This window comes from Panicum hallii, chromosome 2, assembly GCF_002211085.1.
Source record: "Panicum hallii strain FIL2 chromosome 2, PHallii_v3.1, whole genome shotgun sequence".
NCBI lineage: Eukaryota > Viridiplantae > Streptophyta > Magnoliopsida > Poales > Poaceae > Panicum > Panicum hallii.
In genome coordinates, this window is record NC_038043.1 from 50,974,839 (window position 1) to 51,002,520 (window position 27,682).

At 52.3% G+C, this 27,682-nt stretch overlaps 5 protein-coding genes and 2 pseudogenes across 5 annotated transcripts; 6 read left to right on the forward strand and 1 right to left on the reverse strand.

The window, feature by feature from the left end:
- The first annotated feature begins 1,488 nt into the window (after nt 1–1,488).
- LOC112882280 (protein DETOXIFICATION 40-like) lies at nt 1,489–4,527 on the forward strand. Its single transcript, XM_025947301.1, has 7 exons — nt 1,489–1,800; nt 2,549–3,180; nt 3,264–3,320; nt 3,417–3,655; nt 3,755–3,873; nt 4,029–4,118; nt 4,223–4,527. Exons 1-7 carry the CDS (start codon nt 1,489–1,491, stop codon nt 4,286–4,288), a joined length of 1,515 nt encoding a protein of 504 aa, XP_025803086.1. The 3' UTR covers nt 4,289–4,527.
- Nucleotides 4,528–5,938: 1,411 nt separating this feature from the next.
- On the forward strand, nt 5,939–9,692 carry LOC112882281 (protein DETOXIFICATION 40-like). Its single transcript, XM_025947302.1, has 7 exons — nt 5,939–6,274; nt 6,351–6,982; nt 7,094–7,150; nt 7,737–7,975; nt 8,417–8,535; nt 9,011–9,097; nt 9,369–9,692. Exons 1-7 carry the CDS (start codon nt 5,990–5,992, stop codon nt 9,438–9,440), a joined length of 1,491 nt encoding a protein of 496 aa, XP_025803087.1. The 5' UTR covers nt 5,939–5,989; the 3' UTR covers nt 9,441–9,692.
- Nucleotides 9,693–10,497: 805 nt separating this feature from the next.
- LOC112883286 lies at nt 10,498–11,336 on the forward strand. The gene has a single exon (XM_025948569.1). It carries the CDS (start codon nt 10,507–10,509, stop codon nt 10,849–10,851), a length of 345 nt encoding a protein of 114 aa, XP_025804354.1. The 5' UTR covers nt 10,498–10,506; the 3' UTR covers nt 10,852–11,336.
- Nucleotides 11,337–13,860: 2,524 nt separating this feature from the next.
- LOC112882048 (taxadiene 5-alpha hydroxylase-like) lies at nt 13,861–15,791 on the forward strand. Its single transcript, XM_025947021.1, has 2 exons — nt 13,861–14,889; nt 15,020–15,791. The coding sequence occupies exons 1-2, from the start codon at nt 13,947–13,949 to the stop codon at nt 15,520–15,522; spliced, it is 1,446 nt and encodes a 481-aa protein (XP_025802806.1). The 5' UTR covers nt 13,861–13,946; the 3' UTR covers nt 15,523–15,791.
- A 763-nt stretch (nt 15,792–16,554) lies between these two features.
- Nucleotides 16,555–18,588, forward strand: LOC112881234 (annotated as a pseudogene).
- Nucleotides 18,589–22,482: 3,894 nt separating this feature from the next.
- LOC112880481 (AAA-ATPase At3g50940-like) lies at nt 22,483–24,539 on the forward strand. The gene has a single exon (XM_025945119.1). The coding sequence runs from the start codon at nt 22,723–22,725 to the stop codon at nt 24,283–24,285; it is 1,563 nt and encodes a 520-aa protein (XP_025800904.1). The 5' UTR covers nt 22,483–22,722; the 3' UTR covers nt 24,286–24,539.
- An 892-nt stretch (nt 24,540–25,431) lies between these two features.
- On the reverse strand, nt 25,432–27,378 carry LOC112880483 (annotated as a pseudogene).
- Between the last annotated feature and the right edge of the window lie 304 nt (nt 27,379–27,682).

A 27,682-nucleotide genomic window follows, 5' to 3' on the forward strand; every position in this document is an offset into this window, starting at 1 on the left:
GCCAGCTAGCTAGTGTGGCCGGCTGGAAATCATCGTTCCGAAAGGAAGTTGTACTGCATTTGTACAGGATTGGCTGAACACATTGCAGCTTCTTTGGTCTGCTCCCACTCCTTGTGGCGTCTTTAGCTTAGGGCTATGTGTTGGGTAGCGTGATTTTTCTTTCTTTATCGAGCTAGTTGCTTCCACCGCTACAAAAATGATTTTTCGTACTCCTCGTTTGTTCCGGTCAGCTTTGGATCAGGACTAATGAAGAAGCCTTTAGTCCTGAATTCAATGGATAGGGGACGGCAGGAAGCTTTTAGTCCCGGTTGGAACCACCAACCGAGACTAAAGTCTCTGTTGGTGGCTTCAACCGGGATAAATATTTAGTCTCGGATGGTTGTGTCCCGGGTTGGTTGTGCTTGCGCCAATTAATCTTTTGGGCTGGTAGACCCTTTAATCCTGGTTGTTCGATCCGGGGCTAAAGATCCGAAACTTTTAGTCTGGATTCGTAGTCTTGATTGAAGAACCGGGACTAAAGAGAGCTTTATGAACCGGTACTATTGAGTATTTCTCTACTAGTGTTCCTAGCTTTCTTGTACATGTTTTATTTTCTTTTTTATATATAAAATAATTATTTCACTAGCGGGATTTTCACCATAGGTTTTTGTAAAAGAAAAAACAAATTGAATTTTTACGCCAGACCACGCCTCACTGGACCGTCGCCGCGGCCGGGGCCGGAGAATTGAAACGCCGACGAGGTAGAGAAGAACCCGGAGCTGGAAGCGCCCACGCTAACGTGCATGCAGCCATGTGCACGAGCCAAGGCAACAAACAATGCCAAAATACGGATGACGCGTCACTGACCAAGTTATCCATTAAAATCCCGTTTAACATGGCTTCAACTTCTTCTAAAATAGCTTCTGAAATAACTCTATGGTGAAGCAGCTTCTCTGATGAAACCGAAACCATTTTGAAAAATGTTTGACAAAACAACTTCTTCCTGTAGAAGCCGGTCGAATCCACATTTTGTAACTCCACCGCATCATTGAAAGATGAAATGAGCTTTGGACGGAAATATCGGTTTAGTACAGCTTCGAGTGAAACTCTTCATAAAATTATTCAAGAAGCTATGCTAAAGACGGTCTAAATACAACAGGAAGGGCGCGCGTGCGATACTGCGACGCAATCTTGATCGATGCTTACCGCTGGGCACCGTGTATAATAACCAACAATGGACTTACCGGCCCTGATCGAAACCCACTGACGCGCCATGCGCTGAAATAAATAAAGGTAGAGTGAACGGCGGCACCATTGATCTGCGATCTCTCCCCCCGCGACCCAAGCAATAACCGCACCTAGCTTAGCTAAGCTACCTACCACCACGCTCCACGCCGACGACGACGCGCGGCCTATATAAACCCGGCCGGGGCGGGCAGCGGGCGGCTCATCACGCCGCGCGCCGTCACATCGACGTGCGTGATTGTGTATCGAGATCGCGCGCACGCCATGGACCCGACGACGACGACACCGCTGCTGCAGCCGGCCGTGAGGGCCTCGCCGGCGCACGGCGGGGGCAGCCGGGAGCTGGAGGCGATCCTGAGCGACGCGTCGTCGCCGTGGGCTCGGCGGTCGTGGCGGGGCGCCGGCGTGGAGCTGCCGCTGCTGCTGCGGGTGGCGCTGCCGGCGGTGGCCGTCTACATGGTCAACTACGTCATGTCCATGTCCACGCAGATCTTCTGCGGCCAGCTCGGCAACCTCGAGCTCGCCGCCGCCTCGCTCGGCAACACCGGCATCCAGACCTTCGCCTACGGCCTCATGGTACGTGTCGTATCGAACGGCCTCGTGGTGCCAATGCCACGCCGGCAGCGACGTCGATGATAATAGATCCTAGAGCTTCATTTCCCGTGAGGTTACATTGGTCATTCGACATATGCAGATCCCCATGATTGATTTTTGAGTACTGGTGCTGCCGTCAACTCGAGCAATAGTTAGGTAATCGTTGGACGGCATTGATGCGCACAGCTGCAGGCATGCTCATTCGTACCAATATACAATGCTAATCGTCCATCTGCAATTGTTGTCTTGTCCAAATTTAAAGCAGTCGCTAGTTCATGCAGTGGGGGCACTGTGCCAGAACATGGGAGCGGGGCCTCATCCTATGCCTCGTGGAAAACGTGGGGAGAGAGAGGAAGCGTCTCGCACTAATTCAGAGATAATCAGCAACTAAACTGACTATATACTTATTCCTTCCATTCCAAATTATTAGTCATTTTAACTTCTCTAAATATATAGATTTTGCTATGCATCTAGATATAATATATATCTAGATGCGTAGAAAAACCGAAACGACTAGTAATTTGGGATAGAGGAATTAGCTGTTGATTTCTTTTTTTTTTGCAAAGGATCATAAATCAACCATTCAAATTGCATGCTGGAGACTAGCTAATAATCTATTACTGGCCATTCTTTAAATTTGATAAATTTTTCCCATTTCAATAATCACCTCACCGTCCTTTATTTTGAAACTAATAATCACTTCGTCGTCTGAATGAACGTACGCTTGCAGCTGGGGATGGGCAGCGCGGTGGAGACGCTGTGCGGGCAGGCGTACGGGGCGCACAAGCACAGCATGCTGGGCGTGTACCTGCAGCGCTCGACTGTGCTGCTCATGGCCACCGGCGTGCCGCTCGCCGTCCTCTACGCCTTCTCGGAGCGCGTCCTCGTCCTCCTCGGCGAGCCGGAGCGCATCGCCGCCGCCGCCGCCGCCTTCGTCTACGGCCTGATCCCGCAGATCTTCGCGTACGCGGCCAACTTCCCGATCCAGAAGTTCCTACAGGCGCAGAGCATCGTGGCGCCCAGCGCCTACATCTCCACCGCCACGCTGGCGCTCCACCTGGCGCTCAGCTGGGTCGCCGTGTACCAGCTGGGCCTGGGCCTGCTGGGCGCCTCGCTCGTGCTCAGCCTCAGCTGGTGGGTCATCGTCGCGGCCCAGTTTGCGTACATCGTGGCCAGCCCGCGGTGCAGGGAGACCTGGACGGGCTTCACCGCGCAGGCCTTCTCCGGCCTCGGCAGCTTCTTCAAGCTCTCGGCGGCGTCCGCCGTCATGCTGTGCCTCGAGACCTGGTACTTCCAGGTGCTCGTGCTCATCGCCGGCCTGCTCAAGAACCCGGAGATCTCCCTCGACTCCCTCTCCATATGGTACTAGTAACTCAGGACTGCATGATTATTATTTTGTTTCGCTGCTGCACTCTGAACCTTGTTCCTCAACTTCAATCTCGCAGCATGACCGTGAATGGATGGGTGTTCATGATCTCCGTCGGCTTCAACGCTGCGGCGAGGTGCGTGATCCACGCCTGGCTCTGGCCCATTTGGCTTGTGTGTCAATTCATGCGCGCGTTCTGAGGTGAAGCTTAACCGTACGTGTTCATATGCAGCGTGCGGGTGGGCAACGAGCTGGGCGCGGGCAACCCGAGGGCGGCGGCGTTCTCGGTGGTGGTGGTGACGTCGCTGTCGCTGTTCGTGGCGGCGGCGTGCGCCGTGCTCGTGCTCTGCATCCGCGACCGCCTGAGCTACTTGTTCACGGGCGGCGAGGCCGTGGCGCGCGCGGTGTCCGACCTCTGCCCGCTCCTCGCCGTCACGCTCGTCCTCAACGGCGTCCAGCCCGTTCTCTCCGGTGATCCACGCGTTCCACGTCGTCATCTTTCCAATCATTAATCTGCCGTCGCTGCAACACAGCTGATTTCATTTTGCAATCGGCCGGGGAAAAAAACAGGCGTGGCCGTGGGGTGCGGGTGGCAGGCGTTCGTGGCGTACGTGAACGTGGGGTGCTACTACATCGTCGGCGTGCCGCTCGGCGTCTTCCTCGGCTTCTACCTCGACCTCGGCGCCAAGGTACGGAGCCCGGCCAGGCAACGACAGGAACTCCTGCCGTTTGGGAATCCAGAGCTCGGAACATGGAGACTCCGTCTAATAATAAATCGTTAGAGAATCGGAGGCCAATAATGTGATCAGCTCACGCGAGATGCGATTTGAATTGTAAAATGCAGGGCGTTTGGAGCGGCATGGTGATCGGGGGAACGCTGATGCAGACGCTCATCTTGCTCTGGGTCACCTTCAGAACCGACTGGGACAAGGAGGTCTGGTCACTGATACTCGATGCTCTGCCATAAAGCCATTATTGATAGAAGCCGGCAGTCTAATAAGAGCCTGAAATGTTTGCTGCATTCTGACTGAACTGCAGGTGGAGAAAGCCAAGGCGAGGCTGGACAAGTGGGAGGACAAGCAGCCGCCTCTCCTAGAAGATTGAACATCCAGATTATGGACTTTTCTTTTGAAGCAAATAATGGACCTCTTTTTATGATCATAGCCCAGCCAAGCAGCGGCGGGGATCGATCATTTGGATTTTGGAGCCCGGAATTCCGATTAATACCAACCATCCCATTGTACTGGGATGCCTCTCTCCGGATGATAGTGTAGGCCTCTCTCCATCCCTTCCGCATGTATATTATTTTTGTATGTCAATTGCAGTGTGATTTGTTTTGCCTATTTCATGCTTTGGTCCTTCCTTTTCTTTTAAGAAATTCGTTAAAAGAGTGTCTAAGCTCAAGTGGTCGCAATTTTGTTACATTTACCTATTTATTCGTTGAGCGTAGGCTCAACATCCAACTTGAAATCAGCATCTCCAGCAATAAAAAAAGGTCGGCAGCATAACAAATTCTTGGCCCAATCCGGTTGTGCAAGATCTTTGGTCTTCTTCTTGGTGGCTGTGTTAGAGCATCTTGAGCAGTTCTTCAATAAACCTTCTCCAACAAGAAGCTAAAGGAGCACCTTTGCAACCAGTGCGGTTAAATGAGCAAGCCTCGCATGGTGCATCAACGAGCTAGAAACTATTAGTACAAAGGCTGCAGCTAAAAGTCCAAGTTTCTATCACAAGCTAAAAGGTACTCTATACATAAAAAATATTTTATAATCCAATTTGCAATAAAGTTTTGAATCCCTGGCTTCAAAAGACAAAATAAAAGGTCACTTATTTGGGAGCGGAAGGAGTAACTCATAAAAAAAAACGCACTACGTTCTAGTTAAAATTAAAGTACTTGATACTGTTGTAAAAAAAAATCAGTCTTCGAGGTTTTCCAAGATAAATGTACACATATGGTTTTTATATTTTCAAACTGAATATTTTAAAACTTAATCCATTAAAAGGGTTTCAAATGTGATCATCTTTTCTCAACATCTACTAGTATTTTGACCAAATTGGGAAGTGCTGCCGACTGCCGCACTAGCTAGCAATGCAGTAGAGATGAACTTGTACACCAAGGGAGAGCATCAGAGAAGCCAAACCATATGACTGCGCGAGTCCTTGGCTCTGATAGATCTGATGCATGTGCGAGTGAGGATGCGCCTGGGATCACACGCTGGTCCAGGTACGAGCTCGCAGCTCTCACCGAGACAGCGGTCACAAGCAAGAGCAAAGATTCCCCGCTACTTTTGTCAGTTAAAAAAAAACTTTAGCGTTTTCTCATAACAAAAGCATTTCAATTTAGCGAAGATCTGGTGGCATCTGTGCAGCTTAAGTGACCAAGTTTTAGCAGAGGACACAGTATCACACCGAAAATGGTCGAACGGACACAAACACAACTTGTGATGGCCTAAATATTTTTTTTTTCAAATAAAATGGCCTAAATATTCAAAGATGCAAGACCAAAAGAAAACTCGGAGGCGACAAAACATAGCAGGCTACCTAGCGGCAACCTGTTGCTGTAGCGCGGTGCCGGGACGGCGTCGCTTTTCACCTGCCGCGGTTGTCCTCGCTCACTCCTTAGCCCTCACCTAACATGCAAAGATCTTGTCACCAAGCGCGAGCGCGACACGACACGAGACATCACCAAAGGATCTTATCGCAAGCTAGACGGGCACGCACCAAAAAGATCTTGCTTGCACTTGCGGCCGCTAGCTGCAGCCTGCAGCACACACATCACACGGGCTCCCTCTGTCACCAACCCAGTCGATGGGTCGGACGGGTGACCACCACGCCGTCGACGGCCGGCTGGAGGCGCTGCTCTCCGGCGCCGGCGAGGGCGGCTCCGGTCCATGGCTCCGGCGCATAGCGGCGGCGGCGGCGCTGGACCTGCGGCTGCTGGCGCCCCTCGCCGTGCCGGCCGTGGTGGTCTACATGCTTATCATCGTCATGTCGTCGACCACGCAGATCGTCTGCGGCCAGCTCGGCAACGTCCAGCTCGCCGCCGCCTCCCTCGGCAACAATGGCATCCAGGTCTTCGCCTACGGCCTCATGGTACGTACGCGCACATGTCTACTGTACATCTATACGTATGTACGTAGTACACGTCTACATGCTCCTGCTCGTGCAGCTTGGCATGGGCAGCGCGGTGGAAACGCTGTGCGGGCAGGCGTACGGCGCCGAGAAGTACGAGATGCTGGGCGTGTACCTGCAGCGCTCCACGGTGCTGCTCATGGCCACCGGCGTGCCGCTCGCCGTCATGTACGCCTTCTCGGAGCCCATCCTCCTGCTGCTCGGCCAGTCGCCGGAGATCGCCGGCGCCGCCGCGGAGTTCGCCTACGGCCTCATCCCGCAGATCTTCGCGTACGCCGCCAACTTCCCCATCCAGAAGTTCCTGCAGGCGCAGAGCATCGTGGCGCCCAGCGCCTACATCCTCGCGGCCAGCTTCGCGCTCCACGTGCCGCTCAGCTGGATCGCCGTGTACGCGCTGGGCCTGGGCCTGCTCGGGGCATCGCTCACGCTCAGCCTCACGTGGTGGGTGCTCGTCCTGGGCCAGTTCGCGTACATCGTGTGGAGCCCGCGGTGCAAGGACACGTGGGCCGGGTTCACCTGGGCCGCCTTCGCCGACCTGCCGGGGTTCGCCGGCCTGTCCATCGCGTCGGCGGTGATGCTGGCGCTCGAGGTCTGGTACTTCCAGGTGCTCATCCTCCTCGCCGGCATGCTGCCGGACCCGCAGGTCGCGCTTGACTCACTCACTGTCTGGTGGGTCTCTACTTCCTCCTTCGCTGGCTGTTTTTATTTTTGGTCATCATAAACTGAAAATCATTCAATTTCCACGGACTTTACGTGCTCATCATTTTGCATTGTCTGCAGCACTTCGATCCAGTCATGGGTGTTCATGATCTCTGTGGGCTTCAATGCAGCTGCCAGGTTAGTTCATCCTGCATCAGTGCGTCTCACACTGTATTTCTCAACTTTCGGGGACAATATTTTCTCAATAAAAATTGCAGCACATTATGGGTAGAATATGCATTTATGGAGTCCCCTGCTCCATGCCCTATCCCAACAGAAACCATATCGAAAATGAAATAGCACATTCTGCAGTACCTCACCGTGCAGTACGGACACATGTCTTCAGCAGTTCAGCGCAGCTTCCTCCGATGTTGCCAATCTCGCATGCCCTAACTGCGTCATCAAACTAGGCATTCATTTCCATCCTCCATACCCTGACCGGGAAGAACTCGCTTGAGGCACATAGCTGCCAAACTCACGAAATGCAGTATCCAATGATCCCATCCAATCATCCATTGCTATAGTTTGAGGCACATGAAGATGTTTTCCACCAATACTAATGCAGTGCAATCTCTTATACAATCTTCATTGGAGTGGCAAGTATCAAATGAATAAATTTACGTTTTATAAATTCACTTCACCAGATTTTGGGATCTGTAGTGGTCTTATCCGTGTCAAGAATTTGTTTGTCTGAACTCTTATCTGAAGAAGTTCTGCACCGCAGTGTGAGAGTAGGGAATGAGCTTGGCGCCGGCAACCCCAGGTCTGCCGCGTTCTCTGCATGGATGGTCACCGCCCTGTCGGCCTTCGTATCAGCAATAGCTGGTCTCGTCACTTTCCTGCTGAGGGACAAGCTCAGCTACATCTTCACCACCGGCGAGGTCGTCTCGCGCGCCGTAGCCGACCTGTGCCCCTTGCTCGTTGGGACCATTCTGCTCTGCGGGATCCAGCCCGTGTTGTCAGGTAAGGTTTCAGCAAGCCTGCTGCACCGTGATCCTTAATTCCCAGTTACTTGGAGTGATTGTAAGTGTAGTATTTTCAGAGCCCAGACTTATGGAAGATTCCGGGAGAGTAGTTCCTGTGGACTCTACTTTTTGTTTTTTTTTCCTCCCTGTAATTTTGTTAAGTTTTGATTCTTCTCCTCTATCAATACATGCCGGACAGCAATGCTGTTGGCGGGTTTTCAAAAAAGGACTTATTGAAGGTTTTACTAGCTAAATTGAATCTGTTATTCTCTTTATTATGGGCCTTCAGCTTGACGTGTGTTAATTTCAATGGAAATCAACATCAGATTATTCATTTTTGAGCCAACAGATTATCTGGATTTTTTTTTAATATCTGAGTGATGTTTTGTTCTTCTCACTGACTCTGAAGTCTGAACATTTATTCGCTGAACTGATGAAGGTGTGGCCGTTGGCTGTGGGTGGCAAGCAATGGTAGCGTACATCAACATTGGATGCTACTACTTCATCGGCATACCCATCGGTGTGCTTCTTGGATTCAAGTTTGACTTTGGAATCAAGGTACTGCTGATTCTGAACATGTTACATTTTAAATCTGCTTTCTACCATCGGAGATAGTAAAAATCACCGTCCATATTCAGTTGACTTTTCATCATTTGCTGGAGGGAGAAACTGAACAACGGTTATGAGTACTTGCCCGTAGAGGCGTAAACCATCTGCAAGTGTGAAAACGGATCTTATTCTTAAAAAAAAATCGACCCCTGGGGAATGACCTCCCCCGAGGTTTGACACGAAAGATGGAAGTTTCCTCTTCTGCATGGTCGAGAAAAGGCCACGAACCCCGGCTATTCAGGACGTGCCACTACGTATCACGCTACAACCGTTAGTGAACCACGTATTTCCTGTTAAATAGCACGAGTGGCCTTTAATTTACTCCGGTGCGACACCAACGGAACCGGGGGTTCGAATGCTGGCGGGTGGCCTTTCCTGTTAAAACGGAGCTTATTCTGATAATCTGATATGGATTACATTGCAGGGATTGTGGGGAGGCATGATTGGGGGCACCCTGATCCAAACACTTATTCTGATCTGGATCACGTTGAGAACCGACTGGAACAAGGAGGTAAGGCACCTCTGATGAGTGATTATCATCATAGTCCTGGGTAACCGTGTCGATCGTCTCGCTGACAAATGATCCTCAAATCTATCTCCCATGCTGGGTCGCATTTAGGTTATGTGGCGGTGCGGCATTTTAGAGCAATTATTGTAACCCAGTTCATGCTTCTATGACCATTTGGGCTCTCTAGTGGTCTTCTCTGGATTTGGCATTAACAAAAGTAGCTCTTATGTTTTGTAATAACTTATTCCTTTTTTTTTTGCTCATTTGGATGTAGGTTGAGGAAGCGCGGAAAAGATTAGATAAATGGGACGACACAAGGCAGCCTCTTCTCGCAAACAAGGAGTGATGATGCCAGGTGTGGATGAAAATCCAACATGTCCTGCTAACTGCAATGATAAACTACGGAGCTGAGAGATGTACTGAATACTGATGCATAGCCTTTTTTTTTTCTAGAACATGTCCTAATTAGAAGTTCAGTCGGTTCTCGTATGAGATCATGCTAAACTTCAGAATTCACAAACTATTCTCCTCACACACTGCTGACTTCCATTGTAACTCAGCCTTGACATGTGTGTTGTGATGTAGATTCCGTCTACCACACCGTACCTCCCGTCGACAATATAGGCTTAAAAACTAATGAAATCTCCAACATAAAAAACATATTCTGTTACAGTCTCAAGTAGTAGGCGTTCATAGGAATCGTACTTGTACGTGCGTGCGTGTAAGCGTTTGCACTATGCTTTGTAAAAAGGATCGGACATATTCTCCATTGATTAGTTTCCACAACGCCAGAAACCATGTCCAGAGCACCTGCATAGAAGGATGCACCTTTAGTTTGTTGTACGTGATCAACTGATCATCACATGGTAGCATACCAATAATTTCTTGCGGTCGCACTGCTGGCAGTAGCCTGGTACCAAAATAGATGAGGCGTTTAAAGGCGAGCAGATATCTGAAGACTCTCCTCCTCATGCAACCGAAGGGAGAGAAAAATTGCAAGATGTACGGCATCCTTTCAAAAGCACACGGAGTACAATATCCTCTAGGTACTGGAGGAAAAGTGGAGTTCACGTTGAAAGAAGCTCATCACCAGTTCACCATTCGTACAGCTTGGAATTTCGAACCAAGAGGTTTGAATTCTCTTCTTCCCAATCAAACTAAACCAAATAAAGGGGACAAGATGTGTGATCGTGTGGCAAAAAGTTCACTGCAGAAACCGTGTGATCCGTCGTCTTTGGCTCCGTCATGAGGTTGAAAAACTCGCAATAAACTTGGACCTGCAAGAAACGAACAATCATAAGCCTGCTGGAGAGGGCCAACACATTGCCCGGCGCCAGCCTATATATAACAGGCACACACGTTCCAACAGGCAGCTGCAAGAAGCTCATTGCTCGTACCACCAAGCTACCAGGATGCAGCAGCCGAGCGCGGCGACGCCGTCCGCCGCCGCCGCCTACGCCAAGGTGGAGAAGATGAACGCCGAGGAGGCGCGGCACATCAAGGCACAGTACCTGATCCACAAGGTGCTGGAGGAGGCGACGAAGTCGGCATCGGCGAGGCCGCCGAGGCGGCCCCCGGCGCTGGCGAGGGCGAGGGCGAGGATCGGCGTCCGGCTGAAGAAGCTCAGGCTCGCCATCCGGGGCGTCAGGGCGCGCGCCCGCTGCGCCGTGTGGCGGCATCTCAGGAACCTGAGGAGGCTCGTCGCGCGTGGAGGGCCGGGATCATCAGTGAAGCCCGCACCAGGGTCTTCCTCCTGATGCCTTCTCCCCCTGTTCGGTTCGAACACAACGCGACGATCACGGTGACAGTGGCGAGAGAGAGGCTCTGGTTATCGAGCATGGGTTGCATGAGGCCATGAGCTCCCGCCAAGACGGACAGATAGGGAGTTAGGGGCACTGGTGACGGTAGCAGATATTCCCCGCGATGTGGGGAATGGATTTGGTACGGTTGTCGATGTTCTGAGACGGTATTTCAAACATGACATTTCAATTGGGCCACCTGCTGATCACCTTTCAGTTTCATCCGCCACGGTTGTCCTCACCTGCAGCGTGCAAATAAAACGCCGATCGAGCACGAGGCGTCGCCTTTGATTCTTACTTGTAACTTACCGCAAGTATAGTAAGCTGCACGAGCACACCGACAAGTTCTTGCCGCGCTGCAGCTAGCACACCTGGTTATATATCACAGGCCCCCAAGGTCATCAACCAATCCATCCATGGGACGCGAGCACGCTGGCGCCGGCCAGGCCGACGGCCGGCTGGATGCGCTGCTATCCGACGCCGGCGAGGGCGAGGGCGTCTCGGACCCGTGGCCGCTGCGCATGTCGGCCTACGCCTTCTCGGACCCCATCCTCCTGCTGCTCGGGCAGTCGCCGGAGATCGCCGGCGCCGCCGCGGAGTTCGTCTACGGCCTCGTCCCGCAGATCTTCGCGTTCGCCGCCAACTGCCCCCATCCAGAAGTTCCTGCAGGCGCAGAGCATCGTGGCGCCGCGCGCCTACATCCTGGCCGCCAGCCTGGTGCTCCACGTGGCGCTGAGCTGGCTCGCGACGTACTGGCTGGGCCTGGGCCTGCTCGGGGCCTCGCTCTCGCTCAGCCTCACGTGGTGGGTGCTCGTGCTGGGCCAGTTCGCGTACATCGTGTGGAGCCCCAGGTGCAGAGACACGTGGGCCGGTTTCACCTGGGCCGCCTTCGCCGACCAGCCCGGGTTCCCCAAGCTGTCCGCCGCGTCGGCGGTGATGCTGATGCTGGTGCTCAGGTGCTCATCCTCCTCGCCGGCATGCTGCCGGACCCACAGGTCGCGCTCACAGTGTGGTGGGTCCCCGCTTGCTGCCCACTTCTTGTATTTAAAGGTTAACATTTCTATGGAAAATTCTTGGGAAACTATTCCTGCCTTGACATAGGCCTACATTTCATTGTTCATTTTGTCTTTCATTCAAACTACATGGATCTCATAAATGCAATCTGATGCTTTAATTTGTATGCAGCGCTTCCATACAGTCATGGGTGTTCATGATCTCTGCAGGCCTCCAAGCTGCTGCCAGGTTGCATTATGTATATTTCTCATTGTATTGGCTTTTAGATGAACATGTCTCTACACCAACTGCCCCCCAAGCTGCTGCCAGCTGCTCTTCTTCTTGTGCTTGAAACGACCGGCAGCATACTCTTCGGCATGCATTGATGTTTTTGAAACTTTTTTTTTAAAACGAAGTTCGGCATGCATTGATAGAGAACGAGACAGTGCGACGTACGGTACGGTGTCTCGCCGTATCCTACTGTAGAGACACATGCCTGATGTCTCCGAGCTTCCCAAGACCTTCATCACCACGGTTTCCTCCGGTGCCGCCAAACCCACATTAAGAACAGAACAGGACGGCGGAGAAGGCAAGCAAACAAAGCAAGAGAGGAGGGGAGGAAGGAGAGCGGCGGAAGCGGCAGCAAGCAACGGACCGATCTGGAGGACGGTGCCGAAGACAGCGCCGGCTCCACCCCCGCCGTGCGCGAAGGCCCAGGCGCTGAGCGCGCCGGCGAGGAGCAGCGCCGCGCCGAATCCGACCCCGCGGCCAGCGAGGCGGCGCTCCCGCGCTTGAGGTAGCCGGCGACGCCGCCGGCGAGGACCACCAGGCCGTAGGGGATCGTGACGTGGAAGTCCTCCATGCTGACGCCGCCCTCTCCTCCGCCTCTCGTGCTCGGGATCCCCTCGTCTCCCGAGTCTCTCTCCGCGGTTGGTTGTTTCGGACATTTGGATAAGAGACGAATTTATTAATTCTAAGTAATATATTATTAGCGTATATTTACTGTAGCAAATATCGCGAATTAGTCTCCATTTATATAATAAATTCTATAATTAGTCTATATTTAATATTTCTAATCGGTAAATATTTAATGGGATAGAATTAAATTTTAGTTCCGCGAAAAAGCAGGCCGTGCTAGGCTGCTGACTTGCTGAGTGCTAGGTGCTGGACTGCAGGGTGCTATTACGAGTTACACTGCGACTAGCAGTTAAAGTGTCATATAGTTATATTTTTTAAAATCGTATATTTAAATTAAAATCCTACTGCACCACTGTATTCTCTGTGATGAAATCTTTCGAATAAGATCACATTTGGCTGATTTTTTTGAACATTTTTTTTAGTGCGGAATAATTTTTTTTGTTGATGGAACAAAATATTCCATCCGCTTCCGCTGCTGAGCTGAGTGGACTGGCCCATGGGCTCATGGCAGTGAGGTGGAGAGGGCCTCGCTTGGTGAGCTAACTTGGGCTGGCTCTGCTCCTTGGGCCTCCGTGATCTGCCCAGTCAATAACCATCTAGACGCCCTGCAGAATTCCCGACGGGGGTGGTTCCCCGGCGTCAACGGAACAAGTACCGACGCCGCCGCCAGGCCTTGACACGCTTAGCCCATCCTCGAGTGCCAGTGCGCCACGGCTCGCAAGCGGTCAGGCACTCGAGCCTCGAGCAGCAGTTCTTCTTCGCCGCCTTCTCTGCACCCCTTTTTCCTTGGCTCCGGCGGCTTCAACGGCGATGAGATGCATACTGCCCTCTGTCAGGGAGCGGTTCGTTCACAACCTCAACACTGGTCTTACACGTGGTGGAAAAAAAATGATCACGTGTTTTGACAAGCTGCGCACGGCGCGACGCTAGCTTTTCCACCTGCCCGCGTGGGTTTCACCAGGTATGTCAGCCCAGGTTGCTGTTCCACCTCTGAATAATCGGAGAAGAAACATAGAAACGAGCAAGCACACCTGCGACTTTTCTTCTGGTGTTGGCAGTATATATACGGGTCACCTGCGACGCCACTCCTCATCCTCAGTTACCAGACGCTAGCTAGCTAGCTAGTTCTGAGTTCTCCGACAATGGATCTCTCCCTTGTCCTAGCGCTCGTCGCCGTCGCCTTATCCGTTCTCTTCCTCCTCGTGACGAGGGCCAGGAAGCCATGGCAGCGGGGCAAGCTGCCCCCGGGCTCGCTCGGCCTGCCGGTGATCGGCCAGAGCCTCGGCCTCCTCCGCGCCATGCGCGCCAACACCGCCGAGCGGTGGATCCAGGACCGCGTCGACCGGTACGGCCCCGTGTCCAAGCTGTCGCTCTTCGGCATCCCCACGGTGCTCCTCACGGGGCCCGCGGCCAACAAGTTCGTCTTCTTCAGCACCGCGCTGGCGTCGCAGCAGCCCCGGTCCATGCAGCGGATCCTGGGGGAGCGGAACATCCTCGAGCTCATGGGCGCCGACCACAAGCGCGTCCGCGGCGCGCTCCTCGAGTTCCTCAAGCCGGACATGCTGCGGCTGTACGTGGGCAAGATCGAGGGCGAGGTGCGCCGCCACCTCGACGAGAACTGGGCCGGCCGCCGGACCGTCACCGTGCTGCCCCTCATGAAGAGGCTCACGTTCGACATCATCTCCCTGCTGCTCTTCGGCCTCGAGAGGGGCGCCGTCCGGGACACCCTCTTCCGCGAGTTCGTGGACGTCATGGAGGGCACCTGGGCCGTCCCGCTGAACCTGCCGTTCACGGCCTTCAGCCGGAGCCTCAAGGCGAGCGCCAGGATTCACCGGGTGTTCACCGGGATCGCGAGGGAGACGCAGGCCAAGCTGGAGCGGGGAGAGGCATCACGGAGCAGCGACCTCATCGCGTGCCTCCTCAGCTTGACCGACGACAGCGGCGCGCCGCTGCTGAGCGAGGAGGAGATCGTGGACAACGCCATGGTCTCCCTCATCGCAGGCCACGACACGTCCTCCATCCTTCTCACCTTTTTGATCCGCCAGCTCGCCGACGATCCTGACACTCTCGCCGCCATGGTCCACGGTAACAATCCCGATCGGTGAACGCGGGCATCGATCACCTCACCACCATGCCTTGACTAGAACGTTTGACCACGCACGCACGCCATGGCCATGCATGCCCATCCCTTACTCGACCATTATTCGCTGTGCAGAGCACGACGAGATCGCCAAGAGCAAGGGCGACGGCGAGGCCCTGACCTGGGAGGACCTTGCGAAGATGAAGCTCACGTGGCGCGCCGCGCAGGAGATGCTCCGCATGGTGCCCCCGGTCTTCGGCAACTTCAGGCGAGCGACCAAAGACATGGAGTTCGACGGCTACGTCATCCCCAAAGGGTGGCAAGTGTTCTGGACGGCGGCCGCGACGCACATGGACGGGAGCATCTACCCCGAGCCGGACAAGTTCAACCCGTCCCGGTTCGAGACCCAGTCGGCGTCAGTGGCGCCGCCGTGCTCGTTCGTCGCCTTCGGTGCCGGCCCGAGGATCTGCGTCGGCATGGAGTTCGCCAGGATCGAGACGCTGGTGGCGCTGCATTACCTGCTGAGGCGCTTCAGGTGGAAGCTCTGCTGCAAGGACAACACCTTCGTCAGGGACCCCGGGCCGTCGCCGCTGCACGGCCTGCCGATAGAGCTTGAGCACAAGGCGGCATCGCCATGATCAGATACGATCGATCGTGGACGAGAAAATAATAATATACTCCCACTTCAGAGATACGTGGCGATGTTGATTCGTCACCACGGATCCCTGCATATGGTCTAGAGTTATATAAAAACTTTGACCGCTGTTTTAGCTGGAATGAAGTTATATATAGTATCTAAATATATATATATATATATACCATATATATATATATGGTATTGTGAAAGCACGTTTTCAAGATAAATATTCATATGTTTTTATGGTGCGAACTAAATATTTCAAGATTATGGATGGTCTAAGTTTGTTAAGAGCTCAATCGAGTATAGCCAAAAACATAAGAAAGTGATATACTAAACCTTTGTTTTTAAATATATGACCTTTCATCTTTTGTATAAGTATTTTATGCAAATAGATAGATAAATCGACAAGTATGAATAAAGTACATTTGATAATAAATGTGTATAATAATTATTTTACGTGGCTAATTTGTGAAATCACGTGTCAAGAGTGTCAAAAAAGATACAAATTTCTCTACCGGGCCTCAATTATCAACAGCACCGGCGCGGAGACGGCCCACCAGGCTTCAACTTCCTACATCCTGGCAGCACGGAGCGGAGCGTGCATCCGTCCGGACTTGGATCGATTATTTCCTTCATTTGCTGGTGACTAAACTAACCCTTAGGGGATCTGTTTGATGCTTGGTTCCCTGTTGAACTGTCATAATCTGAAATCCATCCATGTATGGTTTCATCAGGTTTCCCCCACGGTGCAGGTGCAGTTTAATTTTTCAAAGAATTGTTGGATTCAACTGAAACCATGCGGGATTGTGCAAATAAAACAATAAATCCTTCAGATTTTCCCGGAATATTTCAGAACCTGTGTGATTCGATTTCGAGGTAATTTTCGAGTCAGATTAGGTATCTTCATAAATAAATTCGACTTTCGAGTCTTTAAGAGAATAACATCGTATTTTGTGCATAAACTCAAGCCTTGGGCCCCTGAGGTGGTAAAATTAGAACTTCGGCGCGCTTTCAGCCTGCCAGGTCATTCATGGAGTTAAACAACGGACAGAGTCAGGTGAGCCCTCTCTCTCAGTATTTCAGTACGTATCAGAAGTAGCTTAGCAGGATGTTCTTTTTCTTGTTTCTATGTGAATTGCGGTAGAGCTCACCTAAGATTTGAAGCAAAAGGCATTCGAGTCACCTGATTAGAAACCCAAAAGATTTTTAGTCATGTTTTAGTTCTTTCAGAAAGGGGAGGATGAAGATAGGTTCAGCATGCTGTCTGACGATATTTTACTGTCCATCTTGGCGAGAGTCAGCATAACTACCGCTGCAAGGACAAGTGTCTTGTCAACACGGTAGAAACACCTGCCATGGTTGCTCCGCGAGATCACGATTGACGTCAAAGATTTTTTACCTACCCCACACCCTGACCAAAGCGATAAGGAGCTTCTTGGGTACCCCCCAGAGCGAAGCTACCATCTCAAGGCTGCAACTTGAACTCTATTTGATCAACAATTACTCAGATGTTGTTGGCCCTCTACTTGGTGAAGCGATTGACTTTGGGACTCTTTAAAGATTTAGACCTTGCCATTGTGGATGAGGAGGAGCCTGCTGACTGCAATGATGAGCATATGCTCCATCAAGCTTCTGCTGTTGATGGCTTCTTCAGTGCCTATCCTAGTGTGATCCATTGCCTTACAAGACTCTCATTGGATTATGTTTGTTTTGCTAAATGGGACATGCATCACCTCCAATTTGACTGTTGCAAGCAACTTCAGTCTCTCTTACTCACCAACTGTGATATGGGAAGACTCTCGGTATGAAAGATCCAAGCACCAGACTCGCATCTTGCTGTTCTGGAACTCCAAACCTGCTGCTTCGGGAAACTTGAGGTGCTACACCTTCCAAAACTAGAACGACTTTGTTGGGATGGCTGGATTTGTCCAAATGCCCCCCTGTCACTTGGTGTTGTCCCATCCCTTACGGAGCTGCACCTCATATGTGCTGCGACTGATGTTTTCCAAGGATTCAAGTTAAGCGATGTTCTAAGAGATACCACGACTCTACATAACCTAACATTAAGTTTCCAAGGAGAGAAGGTAAATCTATGTTGAGTTTCATGCACTGCTCTTGCCGCTTATTATGACGTTTATAGCCATGTAGGTGTGTCATCTTATACGCTCTTATTAGAAGGATCTGTGTTCAGTGTTATGCCTAAAGTGACACTTGAATATTGTACCATGTAGCTTTATCTGGTACATGCCTTCATTTTGTTTATAACCACTAAAAGTATGGAGCAATACTATCTGCGATTGTCCAGTAGCAGCAGACGAATTATCAAACAACTGGCCTAATTGAACACAGTTGATCTGTATAAGAACATAGCAGTCACCTTTTGTTCTCGTACAATGCACATCTTTTTGGTTAGCTTTGGTTGCAACCAGAAGGAGAACAACTCTGCACTGTGTTCAACAAACTAAGGAAGCTATCACTACACGACATATTTGTCGATTTTGATCTGCTATGGACAATAGTTCTTCTTGAAGCTGCACCATCCGTTGAGATATTTGAGGTTGAGGTACCTATTTCAGTAGACTGAGGTCAACAAATCTTTCCTTTAATCTTTTTTTTTAAGGAATCCACTCACCCTAGAACTATGTATATATAACATTGTGTACATTTCTGGATACAGGTATGGGAGCATCCATGTATAGTGGATGATGAGGAGAGAAGGCAGAATTATAGTGAAAGAATAAATCCTTCGTGGAAGGTGGATGAGTTTGCAACCCATGAAGAATGGCTATTAAAAGAGTTACAAGTTATTGGATTTGCCCCAATGGAGCAGCAGCTGACCTTTATAAGGACTGTGATGAACCGGGCTCCCAACTTACGAACCCTTGTCCTGAAAGATTACCCGTCTTGTGAGGACTGTGAGGAGATAGGTGCTCTGCCTCGTTCTGAAAGATTGCCAAAAGAGCACGAATTCCCAAAGGGCACGGATGAACAAGATGTGGTAGTCAAGCAGCTGGTTGGAGAGATCGCCAGCCCTCATCTTCAGATGATTTTTGTGGATCAATAGTTGGTTGGCTCTATTTCCTTTGGACAGTAGTGTGGAACTCTTATTTATTTGATGATAGAAGTATTCATAACTTTCAAATTTATTATGGTGCTTGGTTTCCTTGCTCGGTAAATGTATTTGTGGGGAGATCAGAGGATCGTTTGGTTTTGACTGCTTAGTCTATCTGATAGATGAAACATGTGATATTTGAAAAAAAAATGACAGTGGATGTAACCTTTCTTTACAGTTGTATTTTATCCTATTTTATTCCATTATGATGAAAGTAGTTAGGGCCAGTTTGGTAGAGCTCCCAGAGCTGATTCTCTGCTGAATCCAGCAAGAGCTCTGCCAAACAGTTTTTCAGAGAGAAGTGATTCTCTGCTGATTCTGTGGAGTGATTCTCTGAAATGAACTAAGAGGCTGGGAACTGAAAAAAGTAGCTTCTCCTGATTCTGTGAAGTGATTCTCCATTCTGATTTTAAAAATTTATGCTAGAGAATCATCTTCAGCTACAGAATCACTTCTCTCAGAGAATCAGCTCCCACGGATAATCAGGATCATTCGGCCGAAGGAGGAGCGGGTGGACCTTAACGGGCCTCGAAGCTATGGCTCGTATCTGGCTTCTACAAGCCAGATAGGAGGCCCCGTCTTTATCCTACGATGATTGAAAGTACTAGTTAGGCCTTCCTGCGATCCGTTTCGTATCTTTGATCAAGGGCTCACAATTGATATTCAAAGTTCCTTGGCTCGTCAGGTATCTTGTACTACAGTTTAAGCTTTTCCTGATCAGGAGATGTAGTGCGCAAAATTTACGCAGCAAGGAAAATTTGTTGACACGACGAAACGGCATGTGTCGTTTCAGCACGGCGCTACAGTACTCTCTTTTTCTTTTATTGCGGCGCGCGGGCCCCGGCCAGACAGAGGGCAACTGAGACCACGGGGCGTTTCTGCGCTTGCGAAAGACGATCTCCAAAGTCCCATTCCATCGACCACAAACTGCATTTTCACTGAAGTACTGAACTATAGATAGATGTACACGATGTTACAGACGTGCGTCTGCAAAGAATGTTTGTTTGGCCACAGCCCACAGGGGCTAGTGCAAAGAATCTTTGAAGCCTACACACAAGTGCGCAATCACACACGGCACGATCACGTGCAAGCCAGAGGAACCTTGCCTGGTAACCTTGGCTGGGCTCCACCGGCTGACTCGTTGACGAGGGATCTTAGACTGTCTCCAGCGGCGTTCCCTAAAACGTCCTGTACTCTATATATAGAGGAAGATTCCATTCTCTATTGCTCCAGCAGCGTTCTCTAAATGGTCCTTTAAAATAGAGAACGCTACAGGTTTCCTCTATATATAGAGATTCTCTCTCCTCTTCTCTATTTTTTCTTTACATTTCAAACACTGAATTAAATAAAAATAAAATATGTCCATAGCGTTTGAGGTATGATAAATACGTACGTACAAAAATTTGGAACAAAATACGTTTCTAATATAGGGTTTAATGTATAGAGAACGAGATTTAGAGAACGTTGTTGGAGAGAAATAAGATATAGAGGAGAGAATCTTGTAGAGAATTCTGTAAATGAAGGATGTAGAGAATGAGATTTGGAAGATATGGCTGGAGACAGCCTTAGGCGTTAAGCAAGCACACACCACACACCAAAAAAGAAGCGAAAGTACACATGAGAGCGTGAGCGTGACATGACCGGTGACACATTTGATGGCGTAGGCTACTGTGACGTAGGCCGATCCTTTATAAAACGGCTCGGCGTCAGGAACCGATCAACCGGCGTTGCGCCGCCGCCGCCGACCACGCGAACCGCCGCCGGTGACCGCGGGCATCGGTGGCGGGCAATCTGCCAGCGCTGCGCACCCGCGCGGGAGGGCATCTGGATCTGGGTGGTGCTGATAGAAAAAAAAAAGAATTTCAGTTTTAAATTAATCTGAAAATAAATTATGACCATGACGAAAATTGCGTACAGAAAACGAACATATGTAAACATGCTCACCAAGTGATCTAAGATAAAAATATTGCAGCAGTAAGATCAACCCTAATAAGATCATACTAGGTATGAAAGACATTGTTAGGGATAGAAAACCGTACGTTTCTAGCCTGATCGGAATAACCGGGTAAAGAAGACGACGGCGACGATCAGCACCTCCGTGCGCTTGACGACGTCGAGTCGCGCCCCACTGACGAGGAGGAAGACGAGCCATGGCGACGAGGACGTAGAGGATGGCGATGTAGAAGCGTTCGAACTAGGGATGGCAACGGGTCGGGTTCGGGTCGGGTAGAGCAAATACCCGGCCGCGAGCGTACCAGCGGCCACAGCTCATACCCGCCCGCGAGTATACCCGCGGGTAAAATCTAGTACCCATGCCCGAACCCGTTTCGGGCCGGTTTCGGGTACCCGTCGGGTTTTCAAAAACGGCGCTGGTGCAGGGGGCTAACTGGGCAACTGGCTGAGGGGCCGGGGCGGAGGGCGGCGGCCTGCGCGACTGCGCCTGGCGGCCGGGGCGGCGGGCGCCAGGCGGTTCTTGCGCCCAGCGGGCGGGGCAAGGGGCGGCGGGCGACGGCCTGGGCGGCGCCTGCGCCCAGCGGCCAGGGCGGCGGGCGGCGGCCTGGGCCCTGGGAGGCTGGGACGGGGTCACGGGGAGGGTGGTGGCTGGTCTCGTAGTGGGGTGGGTGGTGGAGGTGGAGTGGTGCTGTGGTGGTCTGGTGGATAGGGTTGAGATTTAAGAGTTAGGATTTTTAGTGGGCTGGGCCAAATCTAAATATGGGCTGAATTCGGTAACCCATCGGGTACCCGCGGGCGGGAATTAAGACCCGCGCCCGACCCGATTTTCTCGCGGGTCGGGTTCGGGTAAGACCCACGGGTCAAAATACGTACCCAGACCCGTGCCCGTCAGGTCGGGTACCCGCGGGTAACCCGAACCCGCGGGTTAAATTACCATCCCTAGTTCGAGCAGTCGCGCAGAGCGCTTCCAAAAACCTTATTCGCTCTCTCCCGGTGCAGAATCGCTGAGTACGAGGTTCCGCAGACCTGCTCTCCCGATCGCCGGTGCACGCCGATGAACGGGATGAAATAGCGTATGCGGCGGCGTAGTAGGCAGGTTGAGGCGTGTTGTGCTCTTCTGTATTTTTTTCTAGCACCTGCGCATATTTATAGGAAGAAACTACGAGAGTTTTTGGCGTCCCAAAAATCAAGTTAGTTACGAGTTCCGAAAATTCCGCGTGTGAAATCCGTAACAGATTCGAAGTGGCAAAATCAATCTGCAAAAGGAAGCCGCGTGCCCGCAAGGATTGGATCGGATTTTGGCGGACCATTCACGCGCACGTCCCGAACCCGGCCCAGCGAGGCGAGGCGAGCGCGCGCCTCTTCTTTCTTCCTCTCACCCACACTTGTAAGAGCATGGAGAGCATCCAAAAATTTTCTCCACCTTTTCTAGCAAGGTGAGACTAACTTATTACCATTCACGTAGTTATGGACGTTTAAGATTTTATTAGAATTATTTGGATTTACGCGGTGGGCTTTTGAACTGATGCGTCCAAATATTGCAACAGGTGCTCCTCGTGCGATTCGGCGGAGTGTCTTCTCAGGACGAGTGGACGGCGGCGCCACAGTACTTTTTGCGGCGCGCGGGCCCCGGCCAGATGTCGCCAGCGCCAGGCAGAGCGCGTCGACGACGTGGCGGCAACTGAGATCACGGGCGCTTGCGGAAGAAAATCTCAAAAATCCCAACAAAATGCGTATTTTACTGAACTATAGATGTGTAAAAGGATGTTTGGCTAAGTGCAAAGCAAGGGCAAATGCAAAGAATCTTTGAAGCACACACGCCGATGTGCCCGTACGTGCAGAGTTTTATAATTTTCCGTCACGGGCAAGGCAAAGGAGACTTGCAAGACTTGGAGTCAATCAAGTAAAGAAACGCTGCAGATCAGGGGCCACCGCTATCAGGAAATTCGCTTGAACTTGCTTTGCCACCGCTCCCTCTGCTTTTCTTCGCCGACCAAGTGGAGAACACTTGGCTCGCCGCCTACAAGAACCAGCCATTTGTCAAAGAGCACGACGCACCAGAACACCACATCGCACTACTCCCGTGTACAGCGCTGCCAGCACAACGCGCCAGCAGGGAGCCGCCAGCGAGCCATGGATCAACTGCCCCTTGCCGCGCCGGCCGCCGCTGCGTCGCTGTCGCCGTCCCAGGGCGCCGGGAGGGCGCTCGACGCGTACAAGACGGCGCTGGCCACGGCGGCCTCGGCCGCCGCGTACGCCGTGATGGCGCGCAGCATGGCGCGGGAGCTGCTCCCCGACGAGCTCCGCGCTGCGGTGCGGTGGTGCGCGGCGGCCGCGCGCGCCCGGTTCGGCCGCGGCGACAGGGAGCGCCGCACCGTCGTCATCCGCCGCCAGTTCGACACAAGGTACGGCGAGAACCACCTCTTCGACGCGGCGCGCGCGTATCTGGCAACCCGGATCGACCCGCGCGCCATGCGCCGGCTCTGCCTCGCGCGCTCCCGCGCCAAGGAGCCCGACGGCGGCGGCGGGTGGAGCACGCTCCTGTGCATGGAGCCTGGGGGGTCCACCGTCGACGTCTTCAACGGCGTCGAGTTCACGTGGACCTCCGTCGAGACCGGCGGCGACGACAAGAAGGGGGGCAAGGGCGGCGGCAGCGGCTCCCCGCGGGAGTCCCTCGAGCTCAGCTTCGACGCCGAGCACACCGACATGGCGCTGGATCGGTACGTGCCCTTCGTCATGTCCACGGCGGAGGAGCTGCAGATGCGGGACCGCGCGCTGCGGATCTTCATGAACGAGGGCCAGTCGTGGCACGGCATCAACCACCACCACCCGGCCACGTTCGACACACTCGCCATGGACCCGGCGCTCAAGGACTCTGTGATCGCCGACCTCGACAGGTTCCTCAAGCGCAGGGACTACTACCGCCGCATCGGCAAGGCGTGGAAGCGCGGGTACCTGCTCTACGGCCCGCCCGGCACCGGCAAGTCAAGCCTCGTCGCCGCCATGGCCAACTACCTCCGCTTCAACCTCTACGACCTCGACCTCTCCGAGGTGCGCCTCAACTCGTCGCTGCAGAAGCTGCTCATCCACATGCCCAACAAGTCGATCCTCGTCATCGAGGACATCGACTGTTGCTTCGACGCTGCCGCGTCGAGGAAAGACGCCAAGGCGCCGGAGCTGGTCGAGGAACTGGACCCCGGCTACACATCCGACTCGTCAGACGACAGCTGGCCGATGAACACGCACCGGCAGGGAGCAGCTCCGCCGAAGGGTCTCACTCTGTCCGGGCTGCTCAACTTCATCGACGGGCTGTGGTCGACGTGCGGCGAGGAGAGAATCATCGTCTTCACCACCAACTATAGGGACCGCCTCGACCCGGCGCTGCTCCGGCCGGGCCGGATGGACATGCACATCTACATGGGTTACTGCGGCTGGGAGGCGTTCAGGACGCTGGCAAGGAACTACTTCCTCGTCGACGATCACGAGCTGTTCCCGGAGATCCAGGCGCTGCTCTCGGCGGTGGACGTGACGCCGGCCGAGGTGTCAGAGATGCTGCTGAGGAGCGAGGACGTCGACGTGGCGCTCCGGGGGCTCAAGGAATTCCTTCAGGAGAAGAGACGGAAGACAAGGAAAGAAGAAGGGTACAAGAAGGACGCAGCAGAAGACAAGGAGGCGGTAGCAGAGGAAGCAGTGTAGTTTCTTCCTCAGTGTTGCTTTGAGCTTCCCTTCATGGTTCGTTTTATTTCCGGAGCAGGGGAGCATGAGAATAAACAACGAGGCAATAGGAATAGTCGGGTTCCCTTCTGTAAGCTGTAGTGTTATTGTTACGCTATCCCCTGTTGTTGCATGTTTGTGTTGCTCTTGTCTGCTATTCTGTTTCAGATGCAGAGCAATCCCTGTAATACTAGTCCATGTTAACTCTGTCTTTGTTCAGTTGTCCCATTTCTTCATCTTTAAATGTACAACATATCCATTCTAACCTGTGGAAGCGAATAAGGGATGACAATAAAAGGAAAATAAGGCCTAAGTTCACCTGGTACACATCATGTACTACAGATCAAAATTCCTAGCTGGAAGAAGCAAAGTTCATGCTGAATAGCCATGGTCCATAGAGTGCAAATATAAATCCTGCTACAGAGAAGAGACAGTGTGCCCATGAATTTCTCTAACATTTATCCAACCATGATCAGATGGTTCAGAGGTTGTGGCACTACGACGAGCCATTTCAATTTTCAAAGGATTGTACACTTGGACTGTCCAGTCAGTACTAGGCTTCCCTGAAAAGGTCCTGCCAGTTATGAACTCCAGTGGACAAAACAGGCATCTGTTTAAATTATACCTTTGGTGGACTTTGGATATAAAAATTAATAGATTTGTTTCAAGTATTACCAAACTAGCATATGATATAAAGGCATTTTAAAAATGAGAAGTCATGAGCAGACATATAACAGGCATCAAATTAGAGAACAAGACCACAGCAGAGCTGTCAGCCAGCAACAAAAGAGTACCTGAACAGAAGAGACCAAATTACATCAATCAAGCCCATTCCCTCACCTCCAAATAATTGTAGTCATCTTTCCACAAAGAAGGGGATCTTGTGGTCGTTTACTACAGAAAAATATCCCATTTTACTAACCCCCCCCCCCCCCCCCCCCAAAAATCACTGGATCCTGATCCCATTTTAGAAATCTTACATGATCACTGAAGCCTAAAGGCGTTATATCAAGCTCATTCGCCAGTAACCTCCACATTGACTCAAATAAACTGATATAAGTATTCAAGATGATAATTTAGAAACCCAACAAAAAAAAGGCTCACAATGCAGAGTCACCAACATGAAACTGATGCAAATCTTTCATCAGGTATCTGATAGAACACCAACCAAATTTGACAATAGTACAAGGAAGTGGAATCAGAATATTTGTTTTTTACACTGATTACCCCAAATCAGCGACTAATTAATGGAGGCATATCTAGAGAACTATCAAAACAAACTTTTGGAGGCCTATGCTATAGAACTATCAGAACAAACTTTTCATCAGTGGTAGCATTTCAACTAATGCAGCTACGTACACAATCGACTTTCTGCTACAAATTACCTGCTGCTGCTTCTTTTCCAGCTAGTTCTACATGCGACTGCATTGATTCACCTTCACGCATTGCCTGCTTCTTCTGTCTGAGGAACTCTGTAAGCACCCCGAGAGCCACGTCGACGTCCTCGCTCCTAAGCAACATTTCCGACACGGCAGCAGGTGTCGCCTCCACATCCAAAAGCAGCTGCTGTATCTCTGGGAACAGCTTGTGATCGTCGATGAGGAAATAGTTCCTGGCCAGCGTCCTGAATGCCTCCGACCCGCAGTAGCCCATGTAGATGTGCATGTCCATCCGGCCCGGCCGGAGCAGCGCCGGGTCGAGGCGGTCCTTGTAGTTGGTGGTGAAGACGATGATGCGCTCCTCGCCGCTCGTCGACCACAGCCCGTCGATGAAGTTCAGCAGACCTGACAGAGTTATGCGGGGCTGCGTGCGCAGCGCAGCCGACCGGACGAATCGATTTTGCGTGTTAGCAATTCAGTTGTGTTCAAGAATCAAGAATCGTTGGTCCTAGGCAGTACGTAGCTTACCTCCGAGTTACCTTGACCTGATCGGTAGGGAATGTGATCAGAATCAGAGTCATTTTTCTCTTTCCTTGACGCGGTGCTGAAGCAGCAATCGATATCCTCGATGACGAGGATGGACTTGTTGGGCATGCCGTTGAGCAGCCTCTGCAGCATCGTGTTGTAGGACACCTCGGAGAGGTCGAGGTCGTAGAGGTTGAAGCGGAGGTAGTTGGCGATGGCCGCGACCAGGCTGGACTTGCCGGTGCCGGGCGGGCCGTAGAGGAGGTAGCCGCGCTTCCACGCCTTGCCGATCCGCCGGTAGTAGTCCGCTTCAGGAATCGGTCGAGGTCGGCGACGACGGACTGCTTGAGGTCCGGGTCCATGGCGAGCGTGTCGAACGTGGACGGGTGGTGGTGTTTGATGCCGTGCCACGATGAGCCCTCGTTGATGAAGATGTGGAGCGCGCTCTCCCGCCGCCGCGCCTCCGCCACCGTTTCCGTGATGAAGGGGACGTACCTGCCCAGCGCCATGTCCGTGTGCTCGGCGTCGAAGCTGAGCTCCAGCGACTCCGTCCTCACGTTTCGGTACCCGTACCCGTAATCGTACTCGTTCCCGTTCCCGTGCTGGCTCTGCCCCGCCACGGACGCCCACTTGAACTCGACGCCCTCGAAGACGTCGGTCATCGAGTCGCCGTGCTCCAGGGACAGGGCCCTCTTGCTCCTGCCGCCGAGGCAGAGGCGGCCCATGGAGTGCGGGTCGATCCGGGTGGCGAGATACTCCCGCACGTCGTCGTAGAGGCCGCTGTCGGCGCCGCCGCCGCCGTAGAGGAGAGCCGCGGCGCTCTTGATGACGAGGGTGCGGCGCTCCGGGGGTGGGGTCTCGAGGCGGGCGCGGACGAGGGACGCGGCCCAGCGCGCCGCGGAGAGGAGGTCGTGGGGGAGGAGCTCCCGCGCCATGCCGCGCGCCAGCACGACGTAGGCGGTCACCGAGGCCGCCGTGCCCACCGCCTTCCTGTACGCGTCCACCGCCTTCGCGTAGGACGGCAGCCCCAGGGCCTTGGCCGCCGCTGGGGGATCCATCTCCATTGCCGGATCAGACTTGGCAAGCGGTTAGAGGGGGGCTAGGCTAGGTGTGCGTTGCCTTCTTAGCTAGGATCTCGGCGGCGCCGGCGGCCTCGCCCCTCGAGTCGATTTTTCTCTTTCCCAGCGAACATCTAGAAGGTCTGGTCTGGTCCACTTCACGATCCTCAGCCCCTCGATTTCCATCCAACCGCCGTCCGGCCTCTAGTATCAACGACTCGGCTAACCTAAACCCAAATTGCTCATCCCGATTCCTCCGTAGAAGAGTCTAGAGAACATGACGGGTTGCTGACACTGAAAACTGAAGAATGGACGGCAAAGGTTGCCAGGGTTGGAGATTGAACAAGATGGAGTCCTTTTCATCCGATATCCTCACAGTCATCTACAATCTCATGCGCTGGTGCGCCACATCTAATA